Genomic DNA, 19,385 nt, shown 5'->3' with positions numbered 1-19,385 from the left:
TCAAAATAGAAAAATAATTCTGTGTAGAAAGCCTGAAAAACTTGCTACACACTGTGGACACAGCCAGAGACTACTGCTCACTGCTGCTGGAACACCACAGTGCAGAGGTGGGGACTGGCCCTAGGAACCTGTGCCATTAGATGTGGACAACAGTGACATTCTCTTGCAGAATTTTCCAATAGCTTTGGAAACACACAATTGTTTCTGCAGTAGAAGTAACAGCAAAAAGGCCTGTGACTGCCTGGGTGCCCAGTTTCCATCCCAGGTCCATGGCAACCATGGCAGCTGTCTCACATGCCCAGAGCAAGCTGAGAACAAGCCCCCCCCTCCCCCCCTGCCCCTCAGGCAGCCTCAGAGAACAGGGCTGGGAAGCTATTAGTGAAAAGCTCATTATCCTCCATTCTGTGAAGCCAAAGTCCTAGAACAGACCGATCAGCATGGTGATGCCTACAGTGGCCAACTGCATTGCAAAAATCCCATGAAAACATGGTGGTCCCTAGGATTCAGCCTTCCTACAAACACCTTGGCACTAGGGTACCTGGATCTGTGCTTTCTGAAAGCACACGTCTTAGCTGCCTTCTCCATTTGAAGACAGGAGAACAGAGTCCAGTAGTTGCAATATAACTCATCTGGTTTTTGTCTGCTGTCCACAGCCAACTGTATACCTCCAATGACATCCACCCCCAAGGAGTTCTGTAGACCCCAAAGAAGTAGAAGCAGTCATACTTGAGGGAACACAGCCTCATCTCCAAAGAGAAGGTGTTAACTCCTTAATGACAAAACAACAATCTATGTTATGCTTCTGCAATATATATATAATATACATTATACATATATATAATATTACATATGTGGGGGGAGGGCATTCAAGCCAAACACTGGTGGCTCATTCCTGTAATCTTAGTTATTCAGGAAGCTGAGATCTGAGCATCACAGTTCAAAGCAGCCTGAGCAGGAAAGTCCCTGAGACTCTTATCTACAATTAATCACAGAAAAAGTTGGAAGTGGAGCCTTGGCTAAACTAGTAGAGCGGTAGCCTTGAGCAAAAAAGAGCTCAGAGATAGAGCCCAGGCCCAGAGTTCAAGCCTCAGTAAGGGGGTTGGGGATGGAGGGAAGCACTTCCTGCTGCTTTACCAAAAATGTCTAAACTCTCAGAACCAAGTACAAGGACACCGTTCCCAACCTGGCCCCTGCAAACCTCTCTGGCCTCGTCTCTTTCCACTCAGCCCTGCCAACCTTCATGCCTCCAGCCAGAAGGAAATACTTGTAGTCTCCCAACACCACTCTCTTCTCACAGCCTCATCCATGCATGCATTAGTTTTATACTCTACCATTTGCTCTGACCAGACTTACCAGTCTAATTCAGCTGTTTCTTCAAATATTTCCCCTATTTCTCTTCTTTTTTCTTTTCTTTTTTTTCCCTTTTGGTCATGGGGCTTGAACTCTGGGCCTGGGCACTGTCCCTGAGCTCTTCAGCTCAAGGCGAGCCCTCCACCACTTGAGCCACAGTGCCACTTCCAGTTTTCTGGTGGTTTACTGGACATAAGAGTCTCACAGACTTTTCTGTCCAGGCTGACTGAGGACGATCCTCAGTCCTCTCTTTTTCTACGACAGTCTCACTGTGTAGTCCAGACTGGCCTCTCATGATCCTCCTGCCTCAGCCCCTAGAATAGCCAGGATTACAGGCCTTAGCTCCTGGTCTTCCAAACCTTACGTAGGCATCATCTTCTCTAGGAGACCTCTTATTCCAGGGAGTTTAGTCCTCTTCCCTAGGAAGTGTTGCTATGTCAGTGGACTATTGTATTCTGTATTGACAGACATCTTCCTATCTCCCCTGCCCCCAAACATTAACTGATGGCCTCTGTCTGGCTGGCTGACTCCTGGGTATAAAATAAACACAAATAGAAATTCTCAATCCAGGCCAGTTACCTTTTAACTTAATTAAGATAATTAAAATGCAATTTCATCAGCTTAGGGGAGGGAGGTTAGTTCAATGGTAGAATACCTGATACACACAGGGTTCAGTTTAAGGGAAAAAAAGGAGATGGAGGGGCTGGGAAGGTGGCTCAGTGGTAGAGTGCTTGCTTTGCATGCATGAGGCCCTGGGTTCAATTCCTCAGCACGACATAAGCAAAAAAGAAAAAAGCTGGAAGTGGCACTGTGACTCAAGTGGTAGAGCACTTGAGCTGAAGAGCTGAGGGACATTGCCCAGGCCCAGAGTTCAGGCCCCACGACCAGACCAAAAAAAAAAAAGGGGGGGGGGATGAAGTAGGGTTCAGTATGGTAGTAGAGGATAGAGGCAGAGGTGGAGGATCACAGTTTAAAACTAGCCCAGACAAAAAGTCATTGAGACCTCATCTCAACAAATTTAGGAGGCTGAGATCTACAGGAACTGGATTTAAGCCGGTCCCACAGAAAAGTTCGAAAGATTTCACCTGCAATTAACCAGCAAAAAGCCAAGCTGGAAGTGTGGCTCAAATTCAAGCAACAGCCATGAGTAACAAAGCTGAGTTTAAGCCCCTACCCCAGCAACCAAAGATTGAGGGTGTGGCTAGCAAACTCCACTTCGTGAATTCAAATTTCAATTCTGCCTTGGTGAAATATAAGTCACTTCCCTGAATTGTCTTTTTTCAATCTCAGGTTTGCCTGGGGCCCGCCTTAGACTGAGATTCTATCTACACCTTCCCACCATAGCAAGGATTACAGGCTTGAGCTCTTGAATTGTGATATAACCTCTTTGGAGGTAGATGAACAATTTTCTAATGGATAAGGAAGTGTTCACCCAACTAAAAGCAAAGAACAGTTACAGAACATTTTAGGTTCTCCTGGTGGCACAATCACCTTTTTTTTTTTTGGGTCCGGTCGTGGGGCCTGAACTCTGGGCCTGGGCGCTGTTCCTCAGCTCTTCAGCTCAAGGCTAGTGCTCTACCACTTGAGCCACAGCGCCACTTCCAGCTTTTTTCTTTTTGCTTATGTGGTGCTGAGGAATCGAATCCAGGGCTTCATGCATTGCAAGGCAAGCACTCTACCACTGAGCCACCTTCCCAGCCCCCACAATTACCTTTAACACTAAGCTTTCTGAAGACACAAGCAACAATGACTTCAGGTGCACTTCAGGAGAAGGAAAGAAACTCTAGTATGATTTAACCAGTTTTTTTTCTGGCTTTTTTTTTTTTTTTGCCATTCCTGGGGCTTGAACTCAAGGCCTGGGCACTGTACTTGAACTGTTTTTTTGCTCATGGCTAGCTGTTAGTGAAATGAGCTTCCTTCCCCCAGCTTAATACACTCCTTCCCCTCTCCACAGCTTAGCTAGCTCCCTTCCTAGGCAACACTAGGCCCATTTAGTAAAGGCAGTAAATAATCAGCCTCCAAACCCCTTTACCTTGGGATGGCACTTCTCTGGGGCAGCTACCACCATATAAGACAAGAACCCCTTAGAGTAACCTTCAGGTCTGGGCAGTTGCAGGACCCCTTCCCTTATCTACTATTTGGACAGCATGATGAAGCCCCTGGCCCACATATCCACACCAGGGTCTCTCCCTCCTAGCCCCTCCTAAACCTCCTAGGTTATATAGGTCACTTCAGACAATAGCCGGTGCTGCTTCTCCCTTCTCCCTTGTGAGAAGGGATCTTGCTGGCCCCTTTCCTGGCAACAAACCTTTCTTTGTTCTCTGTACCTGGATGTCTGCATGGTTTCCTGGCAAAGTCTAATAATCTAACATTAGCACTCTACCATTGAGCTACAGTACCACTTCTGGCTTATTCTGTTTATGTGGTGCTGAGGAATTGAACCCAGGGCTTCATGCATACTAGGCAAGCAATCTACCACTAAGCCACATTCCCAGTCTCCGTTTTTCTGGCTTTTGAAACTACGTCTTTGTAGTCCAGCTGGCCTTGAACTTAAGCTCCTTCTGCTTCCATATCCCAAGTTTTAGGATTACAGGCCTGTGCTATCATGCCCAGAGATCACACTGTTTTCTAGTTTAGATAGGAAAGTTTAGTTTGAATATTCACTTTTAGAATTAGTTAACTCCCATTTACTAATCTCTTCATATCTGCCCAGGCTTTCTTTTTTTTTGGGGGGGGGGTGAGTGAAGGAGGGGGGATTCTCATTACCAGCAAGAAGACAAGGGCAACTGTCTGCCCCTGAAAGACACGTGTCATCAGTTGGGGACACAGTAATGTGGACATGTTGCTCAGTACATCCCTGGGTCCTCCCTTTCACCCTTTGTGAAACTTGAAAAAGGAATCAAATTCAAGAAAACCTTCAAGTTAAGTGACCAAAGCAAACATTTAAAATGAAAGCCAGGGGCTGGGGGTATAGCTTGGTGGTAAAGTGTGTGTTTAGCATGCATATGGCATGGGTCTGATACCCAGAATTAAAAAGAAAAAGCTAGCCAAGTGCCAATGACTCATGCCTGTAATCCTGGCTACTCAGGAAGCTGAGATCTAAGGATTTCGATTCAAAGCCAGCCTGAGCAGGAAAGTCTGGGATTCGTGTGTGTGTGTGTGTGTGTGTGTGTGTGTGCGCGCGCGCGCGTGTGTGCGTGCGCGCGTGGCACCAGTCCTGGGGCTTCGTGTGTGTGTGTGTGTGTGTGTGTGTGTGTGTGTGTGTGTGCGTGGCACCAGTCCTGGGGCTTGAACTCAGAGCCTAGGCACTGTCCCTGAGCTTCTTTTGCTCAAGACTAAGCACTCTACCACTTGAGCCACAGTGCCACTTCCAGCCTTTTCTGTGTATGTGGTACTGCAGAATCCAACCCAGAGCTTTTCCTGCATGCTACGCAAGAACTCTACCACTGAGCCACATTCCCAGCCCCCAAAATTCTTGTCTCCAATTAACCACAAAGGAAAAAAGGCCAGAAGTAGAACCAAAGCTCAAGTGATAGAGCGCTAGCCTTGAGCAAAAGCAACTCAGGGACTGTAGCCAGCCTGAGTTCAAGCCCCAAGACTGGCACCAAAAAAAAAAGCAGCTAATGTCCAACTCTGAAGTCTTCTACAGGTCCCCAGGTAAGGGGCCGGCAAAATGGTAGGGAAAGAACCAGAACCCAGGGGCTAGGAAGGTGGCTTAGTGGTAGAGCACTTGCCTTGCATGCACGAGGCCCTGGGTTCGATTCCTCAGCACCACATAAGCAAAAAGAAAAAAGCCAGAAGTGGCACTGTGGTTCAAGTGGTAGAGCGCTAGCCTTGAGCTGAAGAGCTGAGGGACAGCGCCCAGGCCCAGAGTTCAGGCCCACAACCGGACCCAAAAAAAAAAAAAAAAAAAAAAAACAGAATCAGAACCCACCTTTGGAACCAGTCTTAAGTTGAATTCCAGCTCCCTACTTATTATCTGTGTGACAGTAAGCCGCAAAATAAATTATTCCTAAACCTCAGTTTCCTTTGTAAAATGGCCCAACAGCTTGTTTCAAAATTCAATTAAATAAAAGATAACAGAAGAACCCTGGACAATGTGTGTAACTAATCCAGTTACTTAGCCTGGCCAAGGCAAAATCATGAGGTCCTGTCTAAAAAGAGAAAGGGCACTCATGTCTATGATCCTAGCTATGAGGAGGCTGAGATCTGAGGATTGCAGTTTGAAGACAGCCTAGGCAGGAAAGTCCATAAGACTCTTATCTCCTCCACTTAACCACCAAAAAGGTGGAAGTGGAGCTGTGGTTCAAGTAGAGTGCCAGCCTTGAGGGAAAAAAAAAAGCTTGCCAGGCCCCTATAGCTCATACCATTACAGGCATATAATGTGTAGCTCAAAGTTGTAGAGCACTAACTTTGAGCATAAAAATTCAGGGACAGTGCCTACGCCCTGAGTTCAAACCAGAGGACTGACAACCCCAAAAGAAAAAATAAACAAAGAAAGAAAAGAAAAAAAGAAAAAAGCTCAGGGACAGCTCTTAGATCCTCAAGCACCAGGACCAAAACACACACAAAAAAGTTTTAAAAACATGTACGAGACGGGGGCTGGAAAGGTGGTTCAGTGGGAGAGCCCTTGCCTTGCATGCATGAGGCCCTGGGTTTGATTCCTCAGCACCACATAACCAGAAGAAAAAAAAAGCCGGAAGTGGCGCTGTGGCTCAAGTGGTAGAGCACTTGCCTTGAGCTGAAGAGCAGAGGGACAGTGCCCAGGCCCAGAGTTCAGACCCCACGACCGGACCCCAAAAAAAAAAAAAAAACATGTACAAGACAATACTATTCATGATATCAATGAGGTAAGGTATGGGTTCTACCACTCCTGGCAGTTTTAAAGAGTTTCTTTAAAGTAGAAGAAAGAAGAAATAAACTATACCAGCATCAGAAAAACCTAAGTTACACCTTACACCTTTGGGTTTATTCAGCTGTAAAATCAGGGACTGGACTAACTGATCTCTAAGTTACTTTCATATTCTGAAAAATAGAAGAGTACAAAGAGCTCCCCCACCTACCCCTCCCCCCCCCCAAAAAAAAACCACCTAGGGAGATTTCCAATTTCTGCTGAGTCCTATATCCATTTTTGTTCCTTTTACTTTATAACAGAAGGATCTGTCATTGCTGAGGTTGCTGAGGACTGAACCTAGGGCCTAGCAAGTACCAGGCAAGTGCTGTCTACTGAGCTACATCTCTAGCCCCTTCTTCCCAGTTCTTTGAGACGGATGAGAAACAAGCACCTCTTTAAAACAAGTTTGGAAGGCTAGATCTTCCCTGTAATCCTAACTGATCAGAAGTCTGAGATCTGAGGGTCTCAGTTGGAAGCCAGCCCGTGACAGACAAACCCTAGAAAATCTTATCTCCAATTAATCAACAAAAAAAGCCAGAATTAAGTGGCTCACACTTGTAATCCTAGCTATTCAGGAGGCTGAGATCCAGGGTCATCATTGTTCCAAGCCAGCCCAGACAGGAAAATCCAGGAGACTCTTATCTCCAATTAAGCACAAAAAACACCAGAAGTGGAGCTGTGGCTTGGCTGGTAAGAGTGCTACCCCTTGGGTACAAAAGATCAGCAACAGCACCCAGGCCCTGAGTTCAAGCCCCAGGACTGGCAAAGAAAAGCCAAAAACAGAGGTGTGGGTCACATAGTAGAACACCAGCCTTGATCAAAAAAGCTAAATGAGTTGACGTCAGTAGCTCATGCCTGTAATCCCAGCTACTTAGGAGGCTGAGATTTGAGGATCAAGGTTAGAAGCCAGCCCAGGCAGGAAAATCTCCAGTTAACCACCAGAAAACCAGAAGTGGCACTGTGGCTCAAAGTGGTAGAGTGCTAGCCTTGAGTGAAAAAGCTCAGGGACAGCTCAGAGTTCAAGCCCCATAATGGGGGGGTGGCTAAGTGAGAGCACAAGTCCCTGAGTACTGGCACACACAAAAAGAATAAAACAAGTAAAGAAAACCGAAGAAAGGCCTAGGTGTCACAGAAACTTTTTTATGTGAGTCACACTCAAATTGTAGGCCAAGCCTTTTTTTTTTTTAGGGGCTGACATGAGGGGTGTCTGGGTGAGTCATTATTAGTAGCAGGCAATAAACGCCTCTACTGGTAACTGCATTCTCTGGCTCAACCCCCTGGTAAGTACGATGCCTAGGACACGCTCAAACACGTTCCAAAATAGAGGTTCAATGAACAGACACCCGACTGACACCTGTTGCTCCCTATAAAATCTGTAACTTGCCTTCCTGACTCGAGCCAAAATCCAAGCAAGCGAGTAGGCATCTAAGAGCTCTACTAAATATCCTGGAAACCAAACAATCAGATACTCAACTATGCTAAGTGAGAAACAGAGGGGGAAGAAATCGTGCAAGAAACGCTGAAGTAGCGCGGAGGGGGGGGGGGAGAGAAGGAGGGACGGGATTTCAAAGCCAAATTTCAACATTCCCATTAGATACCCACCCGGCGCGGGGCAACTGTCCCAGAGCGTGATGCAAAGGCACTGGGCGAGGGGAAACCCAGCTCTAGCTCCATTTCTACCTGGTCCCGCCGGACCCCCCCTCCCCCGCGCCACACACACACAGCAAGACGCCTCGTGGGCGGATGTCACCCAGCCAGCACCGCACAGAACAACACCCAGGCACCAAAAATGGCATCTCTCGGTGCGCACGAGGGTCACTAAGGCCACCACCTCGGAAAAGACCAAGTTCATCGCGCGAATCTAGTAGGACCGACAGCTCCTACTTGGGCGAATCTATTTTCCTACAGCTGCTGGAGGCAAAAATCAGACAGACAGACAGACACAAAAGCCTCCGAAATCAACTCCAACAGTCCAGGTTCCCCAGACGTCCCTCCCGGGAATGCGGCCGCTTCTCCGGGCGCACCCTGGCCCGCTCCTCCCGGACCAGCACACTCCGAGACCTTCTCCCCACCCCCGGCGGATCGTGGGGCTCGGGGAGTCTCCAGGGAGAGGGGCTGCCCGCGGGGCTTGGGGGAGCCCCGCCTGCCAGGGGCTCTCGGAGTAAAACTGAAAGAGGAAAAAAGACCCAGGCTCGCCCACCGTGGCGGAAGGAGCAAAGGCCGGGGCCGGGAAGACCAACAGCGCGGAGCGGCCCCAAGAGGACTCGACGCCGCCCCCCGCCTCAGCCCACGTCCCCTCGGCTGCCTCCTCCACGATCTCCTCTCCGGAGCCCTGCACGCTGCCCCAGTCCCGCAAAGCCTTCCTCCCCGCCCGCCATGGCATGGTGAGTCGCTCCTCCTCCTGGCCACATGAGCTTTAAGAAGGTCCCTCGAGCGTGGGGACCGGGAAAGAGGCTAAGGGTGACGAGTGGGCGCCCCGGGTGACGCGCACCCCGGGGGGAGGGGAGGAGTAGAGGGAGGCACACCGGGCAAAGGTAGTGGGAGAAATGGAACGCTGTCCCTTTAAGAGGCCTTCACGGCGCTCCGGGACCGGGGGCCTCCCCTCCACCACAGGCCCGGTGTGGGGGGGGCCCTTCCCCGGGAAAAATCATCCCCGGACCCGCTCCCTGGAGGCTCTCCTCACGCCAGATCCCGCCCGGCCCTGCCCCGGGGCGGCGGCTCCTCCTTACCCCGCTGTCTGCCGCCTCCTCCCAGCTCTCAGCGACCTCCTCATCTTCCATCTTACTCGCCGCTTTCCCTCCTCCCCCAACCCCTCCCTGCGCCTGCGCCTGCGCCCTGAAGCGCGCCTCCGTCGCGGGCGGAGGCACGCAAGGCTTTCCTCAATGAACCCCGCCCCCTTGCCCAGCCCGGAAGAGGCTTCGGGCCCCAGCGAATCTGGGACGCCATGTTGGAAGAGGGCAGAGAAACCAGGCGGCTGCCATCTTTCTTAAGGTCAGCGTATGACCTCCCTGACGGCGTTCACGTGCGTCATCGCCTCGAGTACGGAAAGTGAGGTCTCCGAAACCATCTTTTCTGAGGGCAAACTATTGCAACTTTTGTTGTTGTTTTTTTTTTAGTTTCTTGGGACGCGGTGGCTCATGCCTGTAATCCCAGCACTCCTGTCATCCTGCCTCGAGGTCAGAAGCAAGACCATGAGTTCAAGGCCAGCACTGGCAGAATTAGTGAGACACTAACTCAATCAATCTGAAAATAAATATTAAAATAAAATAATAAGCCTGCACTGGTGGCGCTCACCTAGCTGTTCTGGAGGGTTGAGCTCTGAGGATCCTGGTTCAAAGCCAGCCCAAGCAGGAAAGTCTGTGAGACCTTTATGTCCAATTAACTAGCAAAAAGCTGGAAGTAGAGGTGTGGCTCAAGTGGTAGACTGCCAAGCAAGAGTGAGGCCCTAGTCTGCTGAATGGATATGAATTGGAGGCTAGGCTGACTCAAGAAAATGAAATAAATAATGATAAAGTTCACTTTTTCTCAATTAGTTTTTTTTTCCCCCAGAACTTTGATTTTTAATTATTTTATTTTACTTTTTTATTTTTTGGCAGTACGGGGGAACCTCAGAGTCTAACACCAAAACTAGGTAGGAGTTCTATCATGTAAGATACATGCCAGCCTTTTATCTTTTTTTTTTTCTTTAGTTATTTTTCAAGAAGGGTCTTGAATTTTTGCCCAGGACCAGCCGTGGACCATCATAGAAGTTAGTAGAAAAACAACCAGTCAAGGAATTGTGGCCTATAAAACTTGAAAGTGGCAGGATAAGCTGATGAACCAAACCCAGCCATGAAATAGGGGGTGAAGGGCTACAAAAGAATGAGCAAGTAAGGACTAAAGAATGAAGAAATTAGGACAGGGTGCTAAATCGGTGGCACATGCCCTTACAGAAAACAGAAGAGAGACCCACTAATCAGAACCCAGACACTATTAGCGGTAAACAGCAACACAAAAGATTTTTTTTTAAGTGGGAAAGGGCTGGGAAGGTGGCTCAGTGGCACAGTGCTTGCCTTGCATGCACAAGGCCCTGGGTTCGATTCCTCAGCACCACATAAGCAGAAAAATCCGAAAGTGGTGCTGTGGCTCAAGTGGTAGAGCACTAGCCTTGAGCTGAAGAGCTAAGGGATAGTGCCCAGGCCCAGAGTTCAGGCCCCATGACCATCACCACCACCATCAACAACAACAACAAAAAATGAAAAGAATGGACACCTGCTGGGCACTGGTGACTCACACCTGTAATACTAGCTACTCAGGAGGCTGAGATCTGAGGATTACAGCTCAAAGCCAGCCCCTGCAGGAAAGTCAGTAGGACTCTTATCTCCAATTAACCACCAGAAAAACAGAGTGGCACTGTGATTTGAGCAGTAGAGTGCCTGCCTTGAGCTGAAGAGCTCAGGGACAGCACCCAGGCCCAGAGTTCAAGCCCCACAATGGACAAAGAAAAAAAAAGATGGACGCTGTCCTGAAAGAAACATCTGGCAGGACCCATGTAGAGGTGGGGGACATTTTTCTGCCAAGAGCCACTTGGACATTTATAACATTATTCACAGAGCATATAATATTATCAATAAATGTATAAGCAGACAAGCCAAGAGCAACCAACAAGAAGCAAATATGGGGGCTAGGAAGGTGGCTCAGTGGTAGAAGGCTTGCCTTGCATGCATGAGGCCCTGGGTTCAATTCCTCAGCACCACATAAGCAAAAAAGAAAAAAGCCGGAAGTGGCGCTGTGGCTCAAGTGGTAGAGAGCTAGCCTTGAGCTGAAGAGCTGAGGGACAGCGCCCAGGCCCAGAGTTCAAGCCCCATAACCGGACCCCCCCCCCAAAAAAAGAAGCAAATATGTCGTGTCTGTCCCATCCTGTCCTAAGTGATTTTGAGGGCTTTTTTGGGCCCTTGGGCTGGATGTTCCCTAGCCCAAGTTCAAAGGGATGCTCAGACATCTATGTCATAATGACTCAACTCTGAAATCTCTGGGCCCAGTTGGTAAACGGTATAACAGCAAGAATGATTAACCGTACCAGGTATCAGATCAAAGGGGAATGAGCACACATCCCAGGGTAAACATGAGCCAAACCCCAACCTACTTTTCTACTATAAATCCTCATGATGTTAGAACACTCATTGCACCTGCTATTAGACATGCTTCCATTCATGTATATGTGTGTACTATCTTTCACTGTTTCCTTTACTTTGCTTTACTAATGAACTTTCTTGATCTTCAAATTCTTTTATGCAGCTTTAAGAAGTTAGTTCCCAGCCGGGCGCTGGTGGCTCACGCCTGTAATCCTAGCTACTCAGGAGGCTGAGATCTGAGGATCGCGGTTCAAAGCCAGCCCAGGCAGGAGAGACCGTGAGACTCCTATCTCCAATAAACCACCAGAAAACCGGAAGTGGCGCTGTAGCTCAAGTGGTAGAGCGCTCGCCTTGAGCTGAAGAGCTAAGGGACAGCGCCCAGGCCCAGAGTTCAAGCCCCACCACCGACAAAAAAAAAAAGAAGTTAGCTCCCAAGGACCAGGTGGAGGCTGCTTCCCTTTTGGAAGCCTCCTTCCTGGACCATCATTAATTCCAAATAACAGCTGTTTGGCAACTCTTCCAGGACAAGGATCATCAATTCCTATAATCCACCAGTGCCCTGCTTATTAATTAAGATGGAATCTCAAACCATGTTGGCCAGGTGCTAGTAGCTCTTGTCTGTAATCCTAGCTACTCTGGAGGCTGAGATCTGAGGGTTGTGGTTTGAAGCCAGCTCAGACAGAAAAGTTCACTAGATTCTTTTTTTTTTTTTTCTCTGTTGGTCGTGGGGCTTGAACTCTGGGCCTGGGCATTGTCCCTCATCTCTTCAGCTCAAGGCAAGAGCTCTACCACTTGAGACACAGCACCACTTCCATTTTTCTAGTGGTTTATTGGAGATAAGAGTCTCATGGACTTTCCTGCTGAGCTGGCTTTGAACCGTGATCTTCAGATCTCAGCCCTCCTGAGTAGCTAGGATTACAGGCCACTAGCAACCGGCCTGATCACAGTGTTTTCTAATTATAAAGCAGTACTCCAACCATCCAGCCATCTAACACTACTCTTTTTCCATCTTGGGGCTTGAACATGGGGCCTGGACACTGTCTCTGAACTCTTTTGCTCAAGGCTAGCACTTTACCACTCTGAGCCACAGCACCACTTCAAGTTTTTTAGTGGTTAGCTGGAGATAGAAGTTTCATGGACTTTTCTGCTTGGGCTGGCTTCAAACCAGTATCCTTAGATCTCAGCTTCCTGAGTAACTAGGATTACAGGCATGAGCTAGTGGCTCAACATTCTTCCTAGGTCCTATCAGCATTAGAAATATGTGATTGATGGTAGTGTTGCATTAGGCTACCAGAACCAGGTTGTATGACTTAGCATGTAGTTTCCCTTATATTTTTAGTATGCTATTAATCTTAATAAAGTAACCACTTCCTGTTGTGAAATTTTGCTGTTAGTATTTCTTAGTGATTATTTTGAATTGTAATCATATTGTTGAATATTACTCTTCACTGAGAAGCTAAAGTGATATACTCCCAATTCTCTAGTTTTACAACTTTTTGTCTGAAATTTTGTTCATATCCAGATCCATCTTCAGTCCACTATTCCCCCCACTTCTCTTTTTTTTGTTGTTGTTGGTTGTGGGGCATGATCTCTGAGCCTGAGTGCTGTCCATCAGCTCTTTAGCTCAAGGCTAGTGCTCTACCACTTGAGCCATAGCACTACTTCTGGTTTTCTCAATGGTTTATTGGAAATAAGAGTCTCATGGACTTTCCTGACCAGGCTAGCTTTGAACCTCAGTCCTCAGATCTCAGTCTCCTGAGTAGCTAGGATTACAGGTGTGAGCCACTGGCACCTGGCTATTTTTCCCTCTTTTATTAGCTGTACTGGGGATGGAACTCAAGCCATGTTTGTTAGACAGGTGCTCTACCACTTGAGCAACATGTCCAGTCCTTTCCAGTTCCTTTTTTTTTTTTGGTCAGTTGTGGGGCTTGAACTCAGGGAGGGCCTGGGTGCTGTCCCTAAGTCTCTTTGTACTCAAGGCTAGAACTCTGCCACTTGAGCCACAGTACCACTTCTGTTTTTTGAGTGATTAATTGGAGATAAGAATCTCATGGGGACTTTTTCTGCCCAGCCTGGCTTCAAACCATGATCCTTAGATCTCAGCCTCCTGAATAGCTAGGATTATAGGTATGAGCCACCTATGCCCGGCACCAGTTTTATAGTTAGGCTCCTTATTGTCTTCGCTACATAGATAGTCTAGAGCCAGTCACTCATGGCTTATGCCTGCAATCTTAGCTACTTAGGAGGCTGAGATCCTCAGATCTCAGTTAGAAGCCAGCCTAGGCAGGAAAGTCCATGAGATTTTTATTTCCAGTTAATCACCACAAAGCCAGAAGTGGAGGTGTGACTCAAGTGATAAAGTGTTATTAGCCTTAAGCAAAAAAAGCTAAAGGACATTTATACTCATGGAATGTACATAAATAAAATATCCATACATATAATGACTTAGATTGTTAAACATAGAACATGAATCAAGCTAAGAGATTACTCAGAAGAAGAAGCAGGGAGAATGAAAAAAGAAAGAGGGTAAATAACAGTAACACATTGCAGGTATATATGAGAGCAGCACAGAGAAACGCAGCAAAGCTGATAATCAGTAGGGGAACGAGAGGAAAAGAAATAGACTCTGTGGGCCAGTAGGGTCTAGGAAAAGGATGTGTGCCTGGGAAAAGAATGAAAACTGAGAGGACTGGGAATATGGTTTAGTGGTAGAGTGCTTGCACACCATGCCCGAAGTCCTGGGTTTGATTCCTCAGTACCACATAAACAGAAAATGCTGGAAGTGTCGCTGTGGTTCAAGTGGTAGAGTGCTAGACTTGGGCAAATAAACTCAAAGACAGTGCCCAGGTGCTAAGTTCAAGCCCCAGGGCTGACCAAAAAAAATAAATAAAGAAGATGACAACTGAGACTAGTGTTGGTGGCTCACACCTGTAGTCCTGCCTGCCTGCTCAGGAGGTAGAGATGGAAGCATTGAGACTCAAAACCAGCAGGTGTGGCCGGGCACCAGTGGCTCACGCCTGTAATCCTAGCTACTCAGGAGGCTGAGATCTGAGGATCACGGTGCAAAGCCAGCCCGGGCAAGAGAGTCTGTGAAACTCTTATCTCCAATAAACCACCAGAAAACAGGAAGTGGTGCTGTAGCTCAAGTGGTAGAGTGCTAGCCTTGAGCTGAAGAGCTGAGAAACAGCACTCAGGCCCAAAGTTCAAGCCCCACGACCGACCAAAAAAAAAAAGCCAGCATGTGCAGGAAAGTCCCAGAGACTCTTATCTCCAAATAAGCATCAAAAGGCCAGAAGTGGGGGCTAGGAAGGTGGCTCAGTGGTAGAGTGCTTGCCTCACATGCATGCATGAGTCCCTGAGTTCGATTCCACATAAGCAGAAAAAGCCAGAAGTGGTGCTGTGCTCAAGTGGTAGAACACTAGCCTTGAGCTGAAGAGATGAGGGACAGCGCCCAGGCCAAGAGTTCAGGCCCCACAGATGACAAAAAAGAAAAAAAAAAGCCAGCAGAAGTAGAGATGAGGCTGAAGTGGTAGAGCACCAGTCTTGAAAGTTAAAGGACAAAGCCCACATCCTGAATTCAAGCCCCAGTACTGGTTAAAAAAAAAGATTGAATACTGTCAAAATGGACTATCTACAACAATGAAAACAGAGCAAAAAAACCTGTTGGTGATGCTATTTCTTAGAAAGGGAAAGGAAGTGGTATGGAGGAATGTAAGCCAAAAAAAAAAAAAAATCCTAAAAGGCTAAGGGGTGGCTGAAGTGATGGAGCATTTCTAACATACATTAAAACATACACACAGTCGGGCCCCACTGGCTCACGCCTGTAATCCTAGCTACTCAGGAAGCTGAAATCGGAGGATTGCGGTTCAAAGCCAGCACAGGCAGAAAGTCCATGAGACTCTTCCAACTAACCACCAAAAAACCAGAAGTGGTACTGTAGCTCAAGTAGTAGAGCTCTCACCTTGAGCTGAAGAGCTGAGGGACAGTGCCCAGGCCCAGAGTTCAAATCCCATGACTGACCAAAAAACAACAACAAAAGACCCCATACCCATAAATTCTCTGAAACCCAACTAATTCTGCTAACTGCCTCATCATCTTCAAGGATAAAATAGTTTGTCTTGTCTATTCTCTGGAATCATTATTTATTTGGAACATGTTCTCTTGTGAAAACTCCTCCCCTTTTTTGGGGTGGTCAGTTCTGGGGCTTAAACTCAGAGCCTGGTTGCTGTCCCTGAGCTTTGGTGCTCAAAGCTTGAGCTCTAACACTTGATCCACAGCTCCACGTCTGGCTTTTTGGTGGTTAACTGGTGCTTAGAGTCACATGTATTTTCCTGACCCAGCTGGCTTGTAACCATCATCATATCTCAGCCTCCTGAGTAGCTAGGATTACAGGCCTGAACTACTGGCAACCACTGTGAACTCATTATATATATATATATATATATATATATATATATATATACACATACATACATATGCACACACACATACATATATGTATATATGTATATATATGCACATACATACATATATGTATATATATTTGAACTCAGGGCTTCATATACACTAGGCAAGCACTCTGCCACTAAGCCATATTCCCCGCAGCATGCATGAAGCCCTGGGTTCGATTCCTCAGTACCACATACACAGAAAAAGCCGGAAGTGGAACAGTGGCTCAGGTGCTAGTGTGCTAGCCTTGAGCAAAAGAAGCTCAGGGACAGTGCCCAGGCCCTGAGTTCAAGCCCCAGGACTGGCAAAAAAAAAAAAAAAGTGAATTCTCCTGAGTCTTGTGACAGCAAGATGGATGAAACTCTCAGACATCATCTGAAATCTTGTTCTTGAGGTTCTTTAGTTTTCTCTAAATGTAATAGACCACCTTATACCCTATTGTTTTGTTTTTTGTCAGTCATGTGGCTTCAACTCTGGGCCTGGGCGCTGTCCCTCAGCTCTTCAGCTCAAGGCTAGCACTCTACCACTTGAGCCTCAGTGCCACTTCTGGTTTGGGGGTGGTTAATTGGAGAAAAGAGCCTCACGAACTTTCCTGCGGGTGCTGGCTTTGAACCGCAATCCTCGGATCTCAGCCTCCTGTGTAGTTAGGATTACCGGCGAGAGCCACCAAGGCTCACTCTATTTTTTTTTTTTTAATTTTATTTATTTTTTATTGTGAAAATACTGTACAGAGGGGTTACAATTAGATGGGCAAGATAATGAGTACATTTCTTATCAAGCATTGTAGCCTCCTGCTTTGTTTCCTCTTCCCATCCCTTCCCAGCCTCCCCCCCCCAAAGTTGTAAAGTTCGTTTTAGACATGACAACTTGTTATCACCCTATTTTTCTAACCTTTTGTAGTTATACCATGTTACCAGTAGAGGGAGATAGTTCCCTACATTTTCTGAACCTTAACAAAAGGAATTGGGCATTCCTGGGATTGAATTTTTTTTTTTTTCTTTTTTTTTTTTTGGGTCTGGTCAGTCGTGGGGCCTGAACTCTGGGCCTGGGCGCTGTCCCTCAGCTCTTCAGCTCAAGGCTAGCGCTCTACCACTTGAGCCATAGCACCACTTCCAGCTTTTTTCTTTTTGCTTATGTGGTGCTGAGGAATCAAACCCAGGGCCTCAGGCATGCAAGGCAAGCACTCTACCACTGAGCCAACATCCCAGCCCCTGAATTTTTTTTTCTTTTTTTTTCCTTGAGATTGAGTTCCAAAGGAGACCAAAAAGATCTAAATCTTGGTACTCATTTGAAGATGCTGCAAAGGAAATAGCTTTTCATTAAATAGGCAGCCAGAAGGTCAGCACTATTAATCATAGAGACCTTTTGGAGATCTTGGTCAAATGTTTTCCTCTTTTTGGTCTGTTTATGCACCTGTGGAATGATAGGACCAACAGAATTCTAAAATTGAGAATGTCTTAAAGTTTTATCCTTTGAAAGTTCAAAAAGTTGGCACAGTCAAGACTGGTGACATGGCCCAAATGGTAGTGTGTTTGCTAAGGCAAGCATGAGGCCCTGAATTCAAACTCCAGTACCAGCTCATTCACCCCTCCTCCCAAATAAGAACAACAAACTGTGGGCAGTTATAACATTGGGTACTAGTAGAGAGTCTAACGTGTGCACTTTGGTTTCTTGTGAAGTATGTCTGAGAGACGGTTCATGTTTGTCTTGTATATTAGGTACTTCCACTTAAAATGCAGGCACTTCTGGCACTTACCACAGAAATACCCGTGCTAAGCTCACAAAAAAAAATGCCCATCAGATGCACAAGAGGAGGATATGTAGTTAGTCGTGTGGAACTCTGTGTGTGTGTCTGTCAGTCTGTCCTGGGGCTTGAATTTAGGGCTTGGGTGGTGTCCCTTAACCTTTTTTTTTTTTTTTTGTCGGTCATTGGGCCTGAACTCTGGGCCTGGGAGCTGTCCCTCAGCTCTTCAGCTCAAGGAAAGTGTTCTGCTGCACCACTTCCCATTTTCTAGTGGTTTATTGAAGAGTCTCACGGACTTTCCTGCGGGTTGGCTTTGAACCGCGATCCTCAGCGCTCAGCCTCCTGAGTAGCTAGGATTACAGGCGTGAGCCACCGGCGCCCGGCTCCCTTCACCTTTTTGCTCAAGGCTAGCGCTCTACTGCTTGAACCACAGCCCCACTTCCGGCGTTTTGGTGGCTAATTGGAGATAAAGAGTTTCACAGCCTTTTCGGCCGAGGGTGGCTTCGAACCGCGATCCACAGATCTGAGTCTCTTGAGTAGCCAGATTACAGGCGAGAGTCACCAGTCCGGTGTTCAGAGGTGTCACTTGCACAATTCAAGCAATGCAATCTAACGCGACCCCCATTCCTCCCCTCCCTGCACCCCCCCCCCCCACATCCAAGGGCGCGCCCTCCTCTGTGCTCACGGGGCGGCCAGAGGTGTAAGTGAGTGAGCTCACTTCCTGGCTGAAATGTCTGGTTCAGGCTCACTCTAGGGAGGGGGTGGGGGGGCCGCTCAGGTCCGTGCAAGCCGAGCCTGGGCGCAGGTTCGCGGCGGCCCTTCTCAACATGGCGCCGCCCAGCGGCCGCCCCGCGCCGTCCCGCCGCGCTGACGTGAGTGCGCGCGCGTCGCCTCCGCGCCGTGCTCCAGCGCATGCGCATCCCGGGCTGTCTTCCTCCGGCCAGAGCAGCGGCGGCGGCGGCGGCGGCGGCAGAGGCGGCGTTTGAGTGGAGGAAGATGGCGGCTCCTGGTGGCCCGGGGTCCCGCCAGCTGTGAGGGTTGTCCCCCCCATCCCGAGCACGTCGAGCGCGGTGTGAGGCCAGGTGCCTCTGCTCGGGTCCCGTCGCCGGTTCTCGCGTCACCGTCGCCAGCGAGGCGAGCCCGAGGGCGTGGAGCGGGCGGGCAGGTGAGGCCTCTCCCCCTCGGGCGGGCGGGAGCGGCGCCTCCGGCCCTTTATGCCCCCGGGGGCGGGGGGGGGTGCCGGGAGACGGGCGCTGGCCCTGCGTGGTGCGCGGGGCGGGGGTCGTCCTGCGGGTTCGCGGGACCTGTGGTCGTCATCCTCGGTTCCCCTGGGTGAGGCTGGGGAGGGGGTGGGACCGATGCGGACCTGTCCCCGTGTCCTCGGAGAGCGGCTCGCGTCCCCTCGGCCGAGCCACGAAGTGGGGGCGGGGGGGGGTGCGGCCAGGGCACGGATGGCTTTAGGGGTGTCCCATAGTCTCACCCCGCCCCCCCCCGCAAAGCCTTAACTCTTTAGGAGAAGAGCCGGGAGAAGGGTGGTCGCCGGCATTGGGGGTGCGGTGCGGGGGGCGGGGGGCGGAACAGCCTCTCCCAAGGGCTGGATTTGGAACTGGATTACCCGAGAAAAGAGATAAAAATACCTTGAGAAATACGGAGCCTGGCGCTTTCCGAGACGTGGGCACTGCGGGTCTCCTCCGCTTGGAGATAGCCGTCTTCGTCGTCAGTCTTCCCGGAAAGGTGAGGGTGGGTTCGGGCCCCCGCGCCGCGGTGGAGGGGGTGGGAACCAGCGTGTGAATGGAGAAAACACAACCGCAGAACCTGGATAGTCTCCGGCCGA

The 19,385-nt window shown here is 48.6% G+C and overlaps 2 protein-coding genes across 3 annotated transcripts in view; one reads left to right on the top strand and one right to left on the bottom strand.

The window, feature by feature from the left end:
- Szrd1 (SUZ RNA binding domain containing 1) overlaps positions 1–9,063 on the bottom strand; it is a 33,477-nt gene extending 24,414 nt beyond the window's left edge. For both annotated transcript variants that reach the window (XM_042669678.1, XM_042669679.1), the window contains exon 1: positions 8,974–9,063. In XM_042669678.1, the coding sequence (XP_042525612.1) occupies positions 8,974–9,024 (51 nt within the window). In that variant the 5' untranslated portion in view covers positions 9,025–9,063. The remainder of the gene's footprint in view (positions 1–8,973) is intronic.
- Positions 9,064–18,505: 9,442 nt separating this feature from the next.
- The window catches only part of Fbxo42 (F-box protein 42), a 68,985-nt gene continuing 68,105 nt past the window's right edge, over positions 18,506–19,385 (top strand). The window contains exon 1 of the mRNA XM_042669735.1: positions 18,506–18,716. The gene's annotated coding sequence lies outside the window, so the exon portion shown is untranslated. The remainder of the gene's footprint in view (positions 18,717–19,385) is intronic.

Source organism: Dipodomys spectabilis, unplaced genomic scaffold (assembly GCF_019054845.1).
Source record: "Dipodomys spectabilis isolate Male_0828 unplaced genomic scaffold, ASM1905484v1 ptg000504l, whole genome shotgun sequence".
Lineage (NCBI taxonomy): Eukaryota > Metazoa > Chordata > Mammalia > Rodentia > Heteromyidae > Dipodomys > Dipodomys spectabilis.
This window is presented reverse-complemented; position numbering and strand designations above follow the sequence as displayed.